The 19,027-nt window shown below is 43.2% G+C and overlaps 1 protein-coding gene across 1 annotated transcript in view; it reads left to right on the top strand.

Moving 5' to 3' along the window:
- The window catches only part of LOC135526222 (A disintegrin and metalloproteinase with thrombospondin motifs 2-like), a 194,847-nt gene that overhangs the window by 126,452 nt on the left and 49,368 nt on the right, over positions 1 to 19,027 (top strand). The window contains exon 5 of the mRNA XM_064954395.1: positions 14,297 to 14,502. Coding sequence (XP_064810467.1) covers positions 14,297 to 14,502 — 206 coding nt within the window. The remainder of the gene's footprint in view (positions 1 to 14,296; positions 14,503 to 19,027) is intronic.

The raw sequence follows: 19,027 nt of genomic DNA, 5'->3' as shown, positions 1-19,027 counted from the left end.
GTTGGGGTTTGGAATGAATAGGTTGGAGAGGTTGTCGTCTCATAGGAGGGAGAAGAAAGGCAGCTATGTACTGTAAACCAACCGCCCACACATGCACGTTAGCAGGCGTGCACACGCGGCCATTCTTTTTTTTTGAGTTGTCTTAACCAAATATCATTAAGTAACTGGGGTTCCACAGACTCTTTTTTTTTTCGTTTACTCAATTTTTTTCGGTCGAATTAACATTTTTAGTTGTCCCAAACATAGCTCCAACTTGAGAAGATGTAGACAAGAAATTCAGTCAACTTAAATTGTCTCTTAATAAGTTAATTGGGCATCTTGCCGGGAAAAAAAAAGGCTGTGGAACTGTACTGAACCAAAATATAAATGCAACATGCAACAGTTTCAATGATTTTACGGAGTTTTACAGTTTTACAGTTCAATTTTACAGTTCATACAAAGACATCTGACAAGTAAAATTGTCAAATTTCTGCCCTGCTAGAGCTGCCCTGGTCAATTTATTGTAAAGTGGAAATGTCTATAAGCAACACCGCCTCAGCCGCAAAGTGGTACGCCACACAAGCCCACTGAATGGGACCGCCGGGTGCTGAAGCGCGTAGCACGTACAAATCGTCTGTCCTTAGTTGCAACACTCACTACGAGTTCCAAACTGCCTCTGGAAGCAACGTCAGCACAATAACTGTTTGTTGGGAGCTTCATGAAATAGGTCTCCATGGCCAAGCACCTGCACACAAACCTAAGATCACCATGGTCAATGCCAAGCGTCGGCTGGAGTGGTGTAAAGCTCGCCGCCATTGAGCTCTGGAGCAGTGGAGCAATCTGCCAGATGAATTTGGGTTTGGCGGAGGCCAGGGGAATGTTACCTGTCCGAATGCATAGTGCCAACTGTAAAGTTTGGTGGATAAGGAATAATGGTCTGGGGCTATTTTTCATGGTTCATGGCTAGGCCCCTTAGTTCCAGTGAAGGGAAATCTTAATGCTACAAAACAAAATGCCATTCTAGATTAATCTGTGCTTCCAACTTTGTGGCAAAAGTTTGAGGAAGGCCTTTCCTCTTTTTCAGCATGACAATGCCCCCGTGCACAAAGCGAGGTCCATACAGAAATGGTTTGTTCGAGATCAGTGTGGAAGAACTTGACTGGCCTGCACAGAGCCCTGACCTCAACCCCATCCAACACCTTTGGGTTGAATTGGAACGCTGACTGCGAGCCAGGTCTAATCGGCCAACATCAGTGCCCGACCTCAATAATCTTCTTGTTGGGGAATGGAAGCAAGTCCCCGCAGCAATGTTCCAACATCTGGTGGAAAACCCTTCCCCAGAAGAGTGAAGGCTGTTATAGCAGAAAAGGGGGGGCATACTCCATATTAATGCCCATGATTGTGGAATGAGATCATATCGTGTAAGCATCATGTAGTGTATGCGTCTGTTCATCACAGATACCCAACAAAACAAAAAAAGTACCACCATTTGCTTCATGTAGCACGGCACATCTCCTTCGCATAGATTTGATCAGGCTGTGGGATTGTGGGTTGTGGAATGTCCCACTCCTCTTTAATGGTTGTGTGAAGTTGCTGGATATTAGCGGGAACTGGAACACGCTGTCGTACACGTTGATCCAGAGCATCCCAAACATGATCAATGGGTGACATGTCTGGTGTGCGTGCAGGCCATGGAAGAACTGGGACATTTTCAGCTTCCAGGAATTGTGTGCAAATAATTTTGCCATGGGGCTGTGCATTATCATGTTGAAACATGAGGTGATGGCGGTGGAGTAATGGAATGACAACAATGAGCCTCAAGATCTCTTCACGGAATCTGTGTGCTTTCAAATTGCCATCGATAAAATACAATTGTGTTTGTTGTCCATAGCTTATGCCTGCCCAAACCATAACCCCATAACCCCCCCCCCCCCCCATAACCCCACAGCCACTATGGGGCACTGTTAACAACAGTGACATCAGGAAATCGCTCGCCCACACAACGCCATACACGAGGTCTGTGGTTGTGAGGCAAGTTGGACGTACTACCAAATTCTCTAAACGACATTGGAGGTGGCTTATGGTAAAGAAATGAACATTCAATTATCTGGCAAACAGCTATGGTGGCCATTCCTGCAGTCAACATGCCAGTTGCACGCTACCTCAAAACATGAGACATCTGTGGCATTGTGTTGTGGGACAAAACTGCACATTTCAGAGTGGCCTTGTATTGTCCCCAGCACAAGTTGCACCTGTGTAATGATCATTCTGTTTAATCAGCTTTTCTTGATATGCCACACCTGTCAAGTGGATGGATTATCTTGGCAAAGGAGAAATGCTCATTAACAGGGATGTAAACAAATTTGTGCACAACATTTGAGAAATATAAGCTTTTTGTGCATATTTAACATTCCTGTGATCTTTTATTTGAGCTCATAAAACATGGGATCAACATTTTAGATGTTGCATTTATATTTTGGTTTAATGAAACAGAGCTTTAAACGTACAATGTTTTCAACGTACATTTTTGACCCATGTTGTTCATATTCAACATATTCAATTTTCAACATATTCAACCTGGGATTTCAATTCACAACCTCTTGGTTCACAGCATTCCAATCTTTTTGCTACTCCACCCACCATGTCTGTCAATAGCTGATTTCACCTGTGTTGCTACACTAGATCTCAGCTCTGTTAAAAGTACACTCAAGAAAAAATATTTTATTAATCATAGTGATTGAGTAACATTAAAACAGAATAATATGCCCCACCAACTTTAGACAACAATATAGAAACAACTGAAAATGATTTCAATCAGAAAATCGTATCAATGAGGAGAGAATATAGTGAGATTAAAAGATAATTGACACAGACATGGTGGCATAGAAGGATATATCAGAATGCCGTGAACCAGGAAGTTGTGTGTTAAAATCCAAGGACAGGTTCAATGACATTTACTGTATATATAAACGTGTGTCAAAAATGTACGTTGGAAAAAATGTTATGTTAAAAGAACATTCTTTTTTTAGTTAATATGCCTAAATAATAATTTAGAGTTTAATGAACATATGAGACAAGTTGAGAAAACACATCATTTTAAATTGACAGAAGTTTTGCCCATGTTTTCTCAAGTTTGGGCCAACATTTGTAGTTGTTGTTCAGGTAACACAAGGAGGGAAAAAAGTGTGTAGAACAAAAGAAAGGCTGTGGAACCAGTTACTTAATAATAATTAGTTGAAACAACTACATGTGCGGTTGTTGTTTTTTTACAGTACACACACACAAGAATACACACACACACACACACACACCGGAGAGGAGAAGAGAGATGGTTCATTATGGGTTTTGATTACAGATATATTAGTTTGACTCTGGCACTTTTCCCTGTTCAGGGCGATATAATTGAGAATGATGAATAATGTATTTCATTGTTTTTAATTGATAATTGCTATGAAGGACTCAGTTATGAAACACTGCCAATTGGCCACACAGATAGCACTTTATTTATTCTGCTTTGGCTGCCTCTAAAACTTGATGTTTAAAACAACAGGTTGTTGTACTTGGAGTGATAATGATCTTTGCGGTGAAATAATGCCAATAACAAAAGCCCAAACACTTGTATTTTATTCCAACTGTTATAATCCAATTCTAATGAGTATTCTTCAGCAGATTCATCATAATTGTTTTGGAAAACAAACATTCATCTTGATTAAAATACAATCTCCATTAAACTACTGTAATGTGTCCGTTGGGTAGCTGGGTTAGACTAGATCATGAGCGTATCATGGCTTATGGGCTTTCATAAATCATAAGTAGAAAAGCCTATTCTCCATCCCTATGGCAATACAGTGTGTCTCTCTCACTGTATGGGAGGGCTGGAGAGAGAGGAAAGACCATTTGCATACATATTGTATCACACCTCTGGATGGGATCCTCTCTTTCTTTCTCTCTCTCTCTCTCTCTCTCTCTCTCTCTCTCTGTCGCTCTCTATCATTCTTCATATCTCTCCCCCCATGAAGCTTCTAAAGGAACACGTAATGAAGTGAGGAAATGAAGAGAGAAGGAGAGGAGGAGAGAATAGAAGAGAGAAGAGTTCTGTGTTCTCTGTGATGTTGAGACATTTTTCTGGTCTGGCCGTACGTTGAGTTTGTACGTTTCAGACTTGCTCATTGGTTTAAGTAACAATTCTCACTCTGTGTGTATATGTGTGTGTGCGTTGTGTTGTGTTGTTGACGAGTGTCCATCTGATGTTTGTGTTTGCTGTGAATGGTTGTGAACGTCCGTTGTTGTTGAATGTGGACATTTCAGACTTGTCGATTGATTATGCAATGATTCTCACTGTCTGTGTGTGTGGGTGTGTGTGTGTACGTGCATGTACGCGCGTGCGTGAGTCTGTGCATTCGGACGCCTGCGTTGGGGCATCCGTGTGTGTGTCATGACACCATACTGATCAACACCCAACCATCTCTGACCTCTCATTGTGTCTCCGTATCAGCGATCTTGAGTCAGATTGGAACAGTAACAATAGACAGGAGAGCAAAGGAGACAGCTCTGCTATGGAGAGATAAAGTCAAGAGTCTTGTCTGTATTCTGTCACCTGTCAGTCTGTGGAATGTGACTAGATCAGTGGCCAGTGAAATGGAAGGACATGCAGAATCCATACAGAATAAAGACTGGTCGTCTCTCTCTCTCTCTCTCTCTCTCTCTCTCTCTCTCTCTCTCTCTCTCTCTCTCAATTCAATGGGCTTCATTGCCATGGGAAACATGTTTCTATCTCTGTGTCTCTGTGTCTGTGTGTCTTTCTCTCCCTCCCTCTCCTGTCTGTCTCTGGTGGTGACACAGTGATCAGGCTGACATATGTGTGGCTGGCTGTCATAATACGTCAGCCCCGGTCCCAGCTCCCAGGCAGTCCCTCCTTAACACCAGTCTGTCAGGAAAATACAGGGCCCCCAGACATGTGTGTTGTGTGTGCGTGTTTGTTTACGTGTGCATGTGTGTCTGACGACTTGTGACCTGCAGGTCAAAAAGGGTGAGGGCAGGTGTCTCTAGGGGTGAGGAGGGGTGCGGCTAGGTGCCAGATGCTGTCCAGACAAAAATAGTTTTGAATACACAGACGCACACACTCACACTTACCTCTCCTCCCTATTCACCTGTCTGTGTAGCAGAAACTGCACTGCCCCCTTTCAGTGACGGGAACACGTACACACGCATGGTGGATCCGTGGGCGAAGAATTTGATGGTGACCTGTGAGAGATGGATCTGTCTGGATGTGGACAGTGGTGGGATTATTCTCCCATCTCTAGTGTGGGGGCGAGCAGCAGGAAGTAGTGTCTTCCCTCACTGCCAACCCTCCCTCCCTGCCTGGAGGAAATGTTTCTCCTGACGTTTATTTCATAAGAGAAAGAGACACTCCTTTCTAAATCTTTCCTTCGCGGAGACCTAACCCTAAATCAAGCTCGATGAGAGTCAGAAAGGCGTGTGTGTGTGTGTGCGCACGTAGTAGCAAGTTAGGGTCAAGTGCCTTGCTCAAGGACAAATTAACAGATTCTTCAGCTTGACAGCTCAGGTATTCGAACCAGCAACCTTTCAGTTACTGGCAACGTTCTAACCATTAGGCTACCTGCCACCCTGTGTGTGTGTGTGTGTGTGTGTGTGTGTGTGTGTGTGTGTGTGTGTGTGTGTGTGTGTGTGTGTGTGTGTGTGTGTGTGTGTGTGTGTGTGTGTGTGTGTGTGTGTGTGTGTGTGTGTGTGTGTGTGTGTGTGTGTGTGTGTGTGTGTGTGTACATATGTTTGTTAACTTGGTAGAACAAAATAGCCCTGGCTTTACTGTATAAGATGCTAAGGCAGTGTGCTTGGGGAACTCTTGGATTTCTATTGTGTCTCCTTATAATAGACAATGATAGTCTTGATGGTTGATGTAGCGCTAAACAAGGAAGATTATGGCATTATTGTGCTGCGGGTGAGTAGTCCTATCTCTTCAACTTATCCTCTAGGTCGGTCTATTACCCACTCATATTCAGTTTATTTTCCGTAGAGAGAGTTAGCTAAACAAATCAGGCTAAATTGCATTATTGCAGTGATTGGATGATATTATCGTCAGCCTTAGCACAGTAACACACACACACACACACATACACACAGACAGACAGACAGACAGACAGACAGACAGACAGACAGACAGACAGACAGACAGACAGACAGACAGACAGACACACACATACACACAGGTGAGACATGGCAATGTAGCAGGACTCTGAAGCACAGAATACAACAAGCTCTCACAGTCTCTCTGCAGAATCCGACATTTGTCCATAAACATAACATTTCAAAGGTTACGTTTAGGCTTTCATTCCGAATGGTTAAGTTAAGGGTTAAGGTTTGGGATAGGATTAAAACAAACAAATACAAAACTAGTTCCTAGTACTGGGATTGAACACCCGAGCCATCCACCATCCCTGTGTACAACACCCTAGAAAATCCCAATCCTTCTTGATGGTAATAGCGCTCACCATTGCCTCTAGTTGTCGGTTTTGAAGTAATCTCCCAACATCCTGCTTACATGGACAGATGTCGAATTTGGCAGTGGATCTTAAGCGACATGGCTGCAGAATCCTCCCCATCCTACAGACAGGGCCTGATCTAGATCCAGACAGTTACATAATGATGTGGCCATACAGGCCTCTATGTCTCCTGGCTCTCTATCTGACTGGTACCTCTCTCATCTTGGGAGAAAGCTCACTAAGGTCAGATGAACACATGTTAATGATGCACAGTGCGCACAGTGTCGCAAAACTAATGGAACTCATTGTTTGTGTTGTATTTTACAGTTACAGGTGTGATGGACTAAAGTCACTAAATCATGAACTGGTCCCCTAAATCCACCCAATCAAATGAACAAAACCAGCCAAGACCTGGAGATGACTGATCTGTTTGACCATGGGGACACATTCAAATAAATTAGTGGTGGAATATTGAAATGAATCATTAAGAAAACACTTTTTTTTCTAAACAGTTATTGGTTTTAATTCATATATTTTAATGTTTACATTGCGGGTTGTGCTTTGGGAATTACAATCTGTCAAATCTGTTTGCTGATTAACTGACTAAACAATGAAACCTATAAAATAAGGTGAATCAGAGTTCAATATGTGTATCACCAGAGCCTCTTCGTCTTATACTGCGTTCTGTTCCTTGTCTTTACTTTTAATGAGTGCTCGCTCGGTGGAGGTGCGACTGACATTTTTTGCGACCTCACAATGCGTTGCTACATGTCCAGATGCTAGCGGCCGGTTTAACGATCCGCGCCACTCATCACCTTGACGACCTATAAACCTGTCGCCAAGGAGCCAAAGTGTCCATGCTTTGAGCTATGTGGCCAAGGTGTGCATTTGTAAGCAAAGTAGTCTTGTGTGTGTGTGTGTGTGTGTGTGTGTGTTGTTTGTTGAGTCAGTGAGCTGGATTACATAAATCACTAGGTATGAGCAACAAGATCTCACGGTTTAACAAATTTGACTTCAGATTCTGACGTTTTTCCATGTTTCTCCAAACCTTAAATGCCTAAGTAGCTCCAAACGTCAACTTTAAACATGTTTTGGGTTGCTCCTCCTGCCGCCGCTGCAACTCGGGTTGCACTGCTGCTGTCTCTCTTTCTGACTGGTTAAGTTAAGAGGTTTGAGGGTTAAAACACCATCTCAGTCCACAACGCCCTAACAAAGCCCAAGCCTACTTGAAATAGCGCTCACCGTTGCCCCTAGTAGCGGGTTTTGAAGGCATCTCCCGATGTCCTCGGGACATGGATGGATGTCCAATTTCGAAGAGAATCTTGAGTCACTTGGCTAGGTATGAGGTATGAGGTCTCTACTGTTCGCATACGCACACATGCACACTAGTGGAGACACACACACACACACACACACACACACACACACACACACACACACACACACACACACTTGCAAGAGAGAAGCAACGGAAAGAATATGTGTCAGGTCATTGCCACCTGAACATTTTCCGCAGCTCTTCAGAGTACAAAGAAACCTTCCACACTATGTCCTGCCACACGGTCTGCTTTAGCAATGACATCTCAATATTAGGACAGCTTTGACCTGAATAATCACCATTAGTCTCCTCCTCTATACACTCTTAGAAAAAAGGTTTCCAAAAGGGTTATTTGGCCATCCCCATAGGAGAACCCTTAATGGTTCCAGGTAGAACCTGGACAGGGTTCTACATGGAACCCAAAAGGGTTCTACCTGGATCCAAAAATGGTTCTCCTATCAGAGAGTTTTTTCTCTCTCTCTCTCTCCCTCTCTCTCTCTCTCTCTCTCTCTCTCTCTCTCTCTCTCTCTCCTCTCTCTCTCTCCCTCTCTCTCTCTCTCTCTCTCTCTCTCTCTCTCTCCCTCTCTCTCTCTCTCTCTCTCTCTCTCTCTCTCTCTCTCTCTCTCTCTCTCTCTCTCTCTCTCCCCCCTCCAGGCACTCAGACATCCTTGACATTTGCAAAGGTTGAAAGACAGAGTACCTTTGTCTCCTAATAAGGGCCGGCTCTCCTCCACCTGAATGAGAAGTCCTATGGGGAAGAGAGGGGAGAGACCAGAGGGAGGCAGTGGGGTGTCTTTTTTTAGGGGGAGAGGGTGAAATAATATGTTTATGTCTCACTGGTAAAAGGGAGGGGGAGGCAGGGGGATGTTTTGGTAGAGGGGGGTAGGTAAAAGGGTAATATTTAAATTATTTTACTGTGGTCCCGTGTGGCTAATTTGGTAGAGCAGGGTGCTTGCAATGCCAGGGTTGTGGATTTAATTCCCACGGGGGCCCAGTATGAAAAAAATACTAAAATATATGCACTCACTACAGTAAGATGCTCTGGATAGGAGTGTTTGCTAAATGGCAACTTTTTTTTGATGTAAATGGCCCACCTTGTGTCATTGTACCCAAGGAATGTAAATATATTCTGACTGCACTGCATCTGATTCAGGAGAGATGGAGAGGAGAGGGAGGAGAAGAGGGAAAACAGGATTAGGGAAGAAAAGGAGAAAGACAAGATGGACATTGTATCAGTCTTTTATGTCTTGCAGAGAATGTGGTGTAGGTGACAATAACAACTTTTTTAAATAGGCAGAATTATTTTGTTAGCATTGTCAAGACGAGCCAGACACAGTGAAACACATAGACTGATTACAGAACTGTAGGTGAGGAGATGTTGTTTATTTCTGTGTCTCTGGAGGGAGACACTGATGCCTCTCCACAAGACTGTGACACTCGCTATAAATATAGTGAAGAAGACTCAAGCAGAACTGTGACACTCAAGGTCTTTCTGTTTTCTCTTCATCGCTTTCTCTTTCTCTCTCTCTCTCTCTCTCTCTCTCCTGCTCTCTCTCTCTCTGTCTTATAGAGATAAATCATGACTTCACATCTCTTTCTCTCTCTCTCTCTCTCTCTCTCTCTCTTTCTTTTTCTCTTAGGACACCTGCTCAAAAGCTATTCAAGTTAAGGAAGTAGGCAGGCTGAGTTTACTCAAGGCCCAGGAATGACAGATGCAGTTGTTTGTAATAGACCTGTGGGCTTCAGGGAAGAATATGAAGTCGACATTAGAGGGCAAGAGTTAACAAGGGATGTTTTCGTTGTTATTTCCTTACCCCAATGTTTTCTTTATTTAAACTCTAAATAATTCCCGCCCTAATTTGCAGTCTTAGGACATGTTCTCCAAAGGAATGCCATCCTCGTAAAAAAGACTAAAGAGTTCAAAAGCTGCTTTCATTCAACTGTGTTACGTAATCAGAAGTAAAAATATCTGAACTAAACCTGTCTTTTAAAGCAGATGCTGTGGTTATGACATCATGCTCGTAATAAAAAAAGAAGTTATTTTAGATAAAGGACAGGGGCCTTAATTTGAGCTAATTCCGTTAACGATGGTAAAAATTGTCAACACGTGTGCTCACAGACACATGATAGGGTAGACAATGGCACCTGCTGGAAAAATAAATTTACACCCATGGGTGTTTAAGAAAAAATATCACGTTTAATTATATTTTTTCCCCTGCAGTTTTTCCCTACACTTCCACTTTAGTTAGAGATAGGAAGCTGACATTCTCACCATGTTCTGTCACTCATGTGTAGCTGCAACTGAATCCTATTCCTCAGACTCCGCAGACAATATTAGCCATGCGGCGCGTTGTTTTACCCATGAGCCGGTTGCCTAGGTAACATTGCATAAGAGGAGCAGGAAGGAAAGGATGCCCCTTGCTAATTGACAGACGGGAGACTAGGTGGCAGATCTACCCAGCAGCCCCGTTGCTCTCTTGCGCTCGCTCTCGCTCTCTCCCTCCATCTCTCTCTCTCTCCATATATCTCTCCCCCTATCTCTCTCTCTCTCTCTAGCTCTTTCTCTCTCTCTCTCTTGTTCTCTCTCTCTTTCTATCTCTATCACTTCCCCTTGCTAAATGAGAGATGGGAGAAGAGGTGGCAGATCTACACAGCAGCCCCCTAGCTCTCTCTGTCTCTCTCTCTGTCTCTGTCTCTCTCTCTCTCTCTCTTTCTCTCTCTCACATCTCTGTAGTTTCTCTTACCAACACTTTATACGCCAACACACTGATCGTATGTGTTAAACTAGTGTGGATCCAACAGTTCAACATAGTGTGTGTTAAAAAACAATATGGCCCCTAATGCATCTCTCCATATGTGTTAGCTTAGTGTCTCTTCATCCTAATATCACTCTCCTTTGTATCAAGTTTTCTTTCCTTATTATATGAGTAAAAAAATACACTGTATATACAAAATAATGGGGACACCCCTTAAATTTAGTTGATTCCTGGGCACCCCCGGGTGGCGCAGTGGTTAAGGGCGCTGTACTGCAGCGCCAGCTGTGCCACTAGAGACTCTGGGTTCGCGCCCAAGCTCTGTCGTGACCGGGAGGTCCGTGGGGCGATGCATGCACAATTGTCCTAGCGTCGTCTTGGTTTGGCCGGCAGGGAAATCCACCAGCAACTCCTGTGGCAGGCCGGGCACAGTGCGCGCGAACCAAGGTTGACAGGTGCACAGTGTTTCCTCCAACATATTGGTGCGGCTGGCTTCCGGGTTGGATGCGTGCTGTGTTGAGAAGCAGTGCGGCTTGGCTTGGTTGGGTTGGGTTGTGTATCAGCGGACGCATGATACTTTGTCTCTTCCGAGCCAGTATGGGAGTTGTAGCAATGAGACAAGATAGTAGCTACTAAAAACAATTGGATACCACGAAAAACACACACACAAAAAAAATCCACACAAGCTCACAGAACAGGGCCACTAAAGCGCGTAGCGAGTAAAGTAATTTGTAACACTCAATATTGAGTTCCAAACTGCCTCTGAAAGCAACGTCAGCACAAGAGCTGTTCGTCGGGAGCTTTATGAAATGGGTTTTGTATGGCCGAGTACTCGCGCACAAGCCTAAGATCACCATACGCAATGTCAAGCGTCAGCTGGAGTGGTGTAAAGCTCACCGCCATTGGAGCAGTGGAAAGGAGTTTTCTGGAGTGATGAAGGCCAGGAGAATGCTACCTGCCCCAATACATGGTGCCAACTGTAAAGTTTGGTGGAGGAAGAATAATAGTCTGGGGCTGTTTTTCATGGTTCGGGCTAGGCCCTTTAGGTCTAGTGAAGGGAAATCTTAACGCTTTTCAGCATACAATGACATTCTAGACGATTCTGTACTTCGAACTTTGTGACAATAGTTGGTTTGTTGAGATTGGCGTGGAAGAGCTTGACTGGCCTGCATAGGACCCTGACCTAAACCTCATCGAACACCTTTGAGATGAATTGGAACGCCTGCTGCGAGCCAAGTCTAATCGCCCAACATCAGTGCCCGACCTCACTAATGCTCTTGTGGCTGAATGGAAGCAAATTCCCAGATCCAGTGGAAAGCCTTCCCAGAAGAGTGGTGGTTGTTATAGCAGCAAAGGGGGTGACCAACTGCATATTAATAACCTCTTGATACTCCCCATCCCGGATCCGGGATCGTGAATAACGCCTCAGGCTCATTAGGATAACGCAACGTTAACGATTTCTGAAAATCGCAAATAAAATGAAAATAATGCGCCTGCTCTCAAGCTTAGCCTTTTCTTAACAACACTGTCATCTCAGATTTTCAAAATATGCTTTTGAACCATAGCAAATCACTAATTTGTGTAAGAGTATTGTAGCATTTAGCACGCAACATTTTCACAAAAACCAGACTCTTGTGGCTGAATGGAAGCAAATTCCCAGATCCAGTGGAAAGCCTTCCCAGAAGAGTGGTGGTTGTTATAGCAGCAAAGGGGGTGACCAACTGCATATTAATGCCCATGATTTTGCATGAGATGTTTGACGAGTAGGTGTCTACACACTTTTGGTGTAGCTTAGTTATACTTGTCTGATTGAGATGCTACCAATATAATTGAATAAGCACCACCAGTGGACTAGGCACCACCTAAATGGGGATCAAAGTCTCACTCTATTTGGCCTAGCGTTCTGGGTATACTAAATATATAAACGGTGATTGAGTGTCTTGAGGAATATGTCTGTACTCTAAGTATTGTCATGTTAAATGTGCAGTGTAGTGGACTATACTTGAGTTTCCCACGCTTTCCGACAGTGACCACGCAACTGCTCCCCACAGTGAAGCATCTCTCTCTGTGAGACCACGTCCCTCAGCCTGTTTGTGCTGCCTGGCAACTGCAGGCTAAGGCCACGCACATACATGCTCTAACACACACACAAACACACACACACTCCTCAGCTAAGAGTGGCTCCGTGCAGAGCCTGACAGGACATGGCTTGCAGATTCCAGATTGGCTTGTAGACTCCAGATTGCCGTGGTGTTGAACGTCTACCCAACAAGCGGAGAATGTTCCATGGAGGCCACATTGTTTCTGTTTGTGTCAAGAGGTGGGATGAGGAGAGCCAGCCTTGGCTTTGGAGACGGCATCATGTATCCTCTCCTGAATCACAACACACCACTCCAGCTACAGTATCTCAGCCCGATACACACAGCGTGTGTGTGTGTGTGTGTGTGTGTGTGTGTGTGTGTGTGTGTGTGTGTGTGTGTGTGTGTGTGTGTGTGTGTGTGTGTGTGTGTGTGTGTGTGTGTGTGTGTGTGTGTGTGCGTGCGTGCGTGTGCGTGTTTGTGTATAGCTTCACTTACGCATAGACTTACCTAGGAGTGCCAAGAGTGTTTAGACCCAATGTGAAGAGCGACTTGCATGTTTATGTGTGTGTGTATCTAAGAAGTTCTAAGCTTCAATTTCCTCGGCGTACACATCACTGACAATTTGAAATGGTCCTCTCACACAGACAGTGTGGTGAAGAAGGCTCAACAGTGCCTCTTCAACCACAGGAGACTGTGGCCCTTAAAACACCAAACATTTACAGATGCACTGTTGAGAGCATCCTGTCGGGCTGTATCACCGCCTGGTATGGCAACTGCTTCGCCCACAACCGCAGGGCTCTCCAGAGGGTGGTGTGGTCTGCCCAACGCATCACTGGGGGGAGACTACCTTCCCTCCATGACACCTACAGCACGTGATGTCACAGGAAGGCCAAAAAGATCATCAACAACATCAACCACCTGAGCCACGGCCTGTTCACCCCACTATCATCCAGAAGGCGAGATCAGTACAGGTGCATCACAGCTGGGGCCGAGAGACTGAAAAACAGCTTCTTTCTCAAGGACATCAGACTGTTAAATAGCCATCACTAGCCGACTTCCACCTGATTACGTAACCCTGCACCTTAGAGGCTAATGCCCTATGTACATAGACTTGGAATCCCTGGCCACTTGAATAATGGAAGACTAGTCACATTAATGTTTAAATTATGTTTACATTCTGCTTTACTCATCTCACATGTATATACTGTATTCTAATCTACTGTGTTTTAGTCAATGCCACTCCGACATTGAACAATCCAATATTGATGTATTTCTTAATTCCAGTCTTTAACTTTTAGATTAGTGTGTATTGTTGTGAACTGTTAGATACTACTGCATTGTTGGAGCTAGGAACACATTTCGATACACCTGCAATGACGTCTGCTAAATATGTGTATGTGACCAATGAAACTTGATTTGATTTGATTTTGAAGTCTATTGAGTGTTTCCCCACCACACAATCTGGGATGTGAATTACAATATTGGGTTGATTAGTCAAATCTGTTAGAGATATATTTACATATTTACCAACAGTTATACCTAAATATTTGTGCTTTCTGCCTGTGTCTCAGGCATCACGCTGGTGCGTGTGTGTCTGTGAGTGTGTGCACGTGTATGTGTGTGTGTTTTAGATATTAACCCTGTCTGTGTTTGTGTTGTCTCTAGGTGCTGATCTGCCTAGTATGATGGACCTGGAGTCCCTGTATCGTGGTGTGGAGCAGAGCATCAACCAGACCCGAGCCCAGAGACAGAGGAGACAGAGTCCAGAGAGAGCCTACAACATCGAGGTCCTACTGGGGGTGGACGACTCTGTGGTGCAGTTCCACGGCAAGGAAAACGTCCAGAAGTACCTGCTCACACTCATGAACATCGTAAGTACAGTACACTCACACCACAGGAGACTGCTGAGGGGGGAACGGCTCATAAAAATGGCCGGAGCGAATGGAACGGCGTAAAACACCATGTGTTTGATGTGTTTGACACCATTCCCACTGATTCCCGCTCCAGTTATTACCACGCGCCCGTTCTCCCCAATTAAGGTGCCACCAACCTCCTCACACAGAGTCATACACACATTGTAGGATACGATGTGCATTATGCGCCATTAGTGTGCCCCCAGCCCCTGTGTCTTCTGTTGGAAAGATGCTGCAAGTGGTTGATTCACTGTGAACACTTTAATCCAATAACCAGAAGAGTAATGAAGACAACTTTAGTATAATGTGTATGTGGTTTCTACAAGAGAATAAATAATTGTAGGATAAGTCATGCATGAAGAGTCATCAGCAACACAGTAATGGAGCAATAAGGAAATATGCATAGGCGTAATGGAAGAAGAATATGCATCATAATCTGGAATGTACAGTATACACAAATACACTGGCAAATATTATATGAAAGATGTATAAATAATAGGACAGGGATATACACTGAGTGCACAAAACATTGACCACCTGCTCTTTCCATGACATAGACTGACCAAGTGAATCCAGGTGAAAGCTATGATCCCTTATTGTTGTCAATTGTTAAATCGACTTCAATCAGTGTAGATGAAGAGGAGGAGACAGGTTAAAGAAGGATGTTTAAGTCTTAAGACAACCGAGACATGGATTGTTTATGTGTGCCATTCAGAGGGTGAATGGGCAAGACCAAATATTTAAGTGCATTTTAATGGGGTATGGTAGTAGATGCCAGGCGCACCGGTTTGAGTGTGTCAACAACTGCAACGATGCTGGGTTTTTCATGCTCATCAGTTTCCCATGTGTATCAAGAATGGTCCATCACACAAAGGACATCCAGCCAATTTGACACAACTGTGGGAAACATTGGAGTCAACATTGGCCAGCATCCCTGTGGAACACTTTCGACACCTTGTAGAGTCCATGCCCCTACAAATCCAAGGTGTTCCTAATGTTTTGTGCACTCAGTGTGTAGACAGGCGAGTGGCAAGGCTAACTAGCAAAGAGCTAACAAGGACATATTAGCAATGGGAGCTAGCACCTCAAGTGCACCCGCTGCTGAGGAGAGAGAGCGAGTGAGAGGAGCCTGGCCTAGGTTACTGTTGTTGATTGCAAAGATGGGGGCCTTTTTCATTGAAGTAAATCAAAAGTTAGACAAGAAAGAGTACAGACTAGTGAAAAGAAGCCGACAAGGCGATGTCCTTCATTGTGACAAGTTGTAATATTGTCGTGGACACAGATGAGAAGAACATTAGCGTGGCCAAATGGAATATGTGTGCAACTCGCTATTCAGGTTTGATGCAATTTTCAAACTTGAATTTATTTATTTGTGTATTTATTATCATTTGATTCATAATTATTATCATTGTATATCATTATTATTATGGTAGGCCTATTTAAGAATCTAAATCAGTGAAAAAAGTGTTCATTTGTTTGAGACATTTTCTTTGGCTAAATTAAGCTTTAACTGTCTTTTAAAATTTGTGCTCCTTCAAAGATACAGTAGGTTAAAAGTAGGCCTGTTGTAAAATAATTATCATTATCCTATTGCTGCCATTTGTTGGGTAGGCATATGGGAGACACTCGCCTTGTTAACCTGTTGCGACGAGCAATCCCGTATCTGGGAGCGTAATTATAGCCTCAAGCTCATTACCATAACGCAACGTTAACTATTCATGAAAATCGCAAATGAAATGAAATAAATATATTGGCTCACAAGCTTAGCCTTTTGTTAACCTCTCTGGCCCACCCGGGACGCAACCCAACCCCCTGCCAACAATAAATGCAAATGCGCTACGCCAAATGCTAATAGCACTCGTTAAAACTCAAACGTTCATTAAAATTCACATGCAGGGTACTCAATTCAAGCTACACTCGTTGTGAATCTAGCCAACGAGTCAGATTTGTAAAATGCTTTTCGGCGAAAGCATGAGAAGCTATTATCTGATATTAGGCAACACACCGAAATACCAGAAGGGGACGTAAACAAAGGAATTAGCGTAGCCGGCGCTACACAAAACGCAGAAATAAAATATAAAACATTCATTACCTTTGACGAGATTCTTTGTTGGCACTCCTATATGTTCCATAAACATCACAATTGGGTCTTTTTTTCGATTAAATCGGTCCTTGTGTACCCAAAATGTCCATTTATGAAGACCGTCAGATCCAGGAAAAACACATTTTTTAAACGCAACGTTATTTTTTTTAAAGTTGCCTATAAACTTTGACAAAACACTTCAAACTACTTCTGTAATCCAACTTTAGGTATTACTAAACGTTAATAAACGATCAAATTGATCACGGAGCGATCTGTATTCAATAGGCACAAGTTTGGGAAACGTAGCCAACTTTTCCGGTTCCATTGTTTACAGCTGTGGACCTGACAACCGGATGTGGCTATTACTCAGATGACCAAGGATTTAGTTGAATCGAAATCACAACACTGGCGACATCGTGTGGAAGCTATAGGAACTGTATTCTCAGCCTTAAGTATTTTTCCTTCCAATACGGAGACTGGCGGATTGATTTTTTCTCCGTCGATTTAGTGACCAGGTTTTCTGCCGATTCTGACCACGGAACTCGTTCTGTTATAGTCACAGACACCATTGAACCAGTTCTAGAAACTTCAGAGTGTTTTCTATGCACACATACTAATCATATGCATATACTATATTCTTGGCATGAGTAGCAGGATGTTGAAATGTTGCGCGATTTTTAACAGAATGTTGAAAAAAGTAGCCCGATCTCTAAGAGGTTTTAACAACACTGTCATCTCAGATTTTCAAAAAATGCTTTTCAACCATAGCTACACAAGCATTTGTGTAAGAGTATTGATAGCTAGCATAGCATTAAGCCTAGCATTCAGCAGGCAACATTTTAACAAAAACAAGAAAAGCATTCAAATAAAATCATTTACATTTGAAGAACTTTGGATGTTTTCAATGAGGAGACTCTCAGTTAGATAGCAAATGTTCAGTTTTTCCAAAAATATTATTTGTGTAGGAGAAATCGCTCCGTTTTGTTCATCACGTTTGGCTAAGAAAACCCCCCGAAAATTCAGTCATTACAACTCAAACTTTTTTTCAAAATTAACTCCATAATATTGACAGAAACATGGCAAACGTTGTTTAGAATCAATCCTCAAGGTGTTTTTCACATATCTTTCGATGATAAATCATTCGGGGCAGTTGACTTTCTCTTCTGGACCAAATGGAAACGTGCATGCACCTGGAGATTACGCAATAGTTTCGACGGAGGACACCGAGCAGACACCTGGTAAATGTAGTCTCTTATGGTCAATTTTCCAATGATATGCCTACAAATACGTCACAATGCTGCAAAAACCTTGGGGAAACAACAGAAAGTGTAGGCTCATTACTTGCGCATTCACAGCCATATAAGGAGACATTGGAACACAGCGCCTCCAAAATCTGGCTCACTTCCTGTATGAAATGTAATCTTGGTTTCGCCTGTAGCATTAGTTCTGGGGCACTCACAGTCAATATCTTTGCAGTTTTGGAAACATCAGGGTGTTTTCTTTCCAAAGCTGTCAATTATATGCATAGTCGAGCATCTTTTCGTGACAAAATATCTTGTTTAAAACGGGAACGTTTTTCATCCAAAAATGAAATACTGCCCCCAGAGTTTCAAGAGGTTAAACATGAGTAACCACCACGCTGCATTTTGGTCTGCTCCTCCTTCAACAGAGGAAAGTCGTTACATACGCCTACCAGAGTTACTGCTTCAATCGCACAATATAACGCTTATCTTTGTAAAAAATAATAATAATTTGGATCGAAAATGTGCGAATGAACCTTCTGTACGCATATATCTGTATATAGAAGTAGTAGACTTTCTGAAAAGGATGAAGACATTTATGTCGGTGTTGGAAACATGGTGCCGTCATATCTCTATCTTTCTCTCAGTCTCTCCATGGCTCGGCCTAAGCTTCCCTTCCTTTATATTTATTATCTTTACAGTGGAAACCTAGGCCTATAGGCCTGTATGCATGAAATGCCCCGATGCATTTGCTCTCACATCTGCAACAGCTGAAAAGTGAGGTGGAAAATGATTTTTTTTAGGAGAGTAAAAAACAAAACAATCGGACGTTTTTAAGGACATGTACTGTAGCTGTGAACGATATGGTGAATATTGCTTGTCTCTCTCAAATCCAAAATAAAATAAAATGTTATTGGTCGCGTACACATATTTTGCAGATGTAATCGCAGGTGCAGCAAAATGTTTATGTTTTCTAGCTCCGACAGTGCAGGAATACCTCTCTTTCTACTCTTGAATCTGAAGGGGTCTCTCGGATCCAAACTGGCACAGGTCTGTTCTTTGACTGCCTTTTTGGAATGGGTCTGACTGTCCTCAGCACAATGTGGAACTGATCTCCGTTTTTTAAATTGTATGCATATTGGGTCAGGTGGGCCACGGA

Source organism: Oncorhynchus masou, chromosome 32, assembly GCF_036934945.1.
Source record: "Oncorhynchus masou masou isolate Uvic2021 chromosome 32, UVic_Omas_1.1, whole genome shotgun sequence".
NCBI lineage: Eukaryota > Metazoa > Chordata > Actinopteri > Salmoniformes > Salmonidae > Oncorhynchus > Oncorhynchus masou.
Note: the sequence above shows the minus strand (reverse complement) of the source record. Positions and strands in the feature narration are given on the sequence as shown.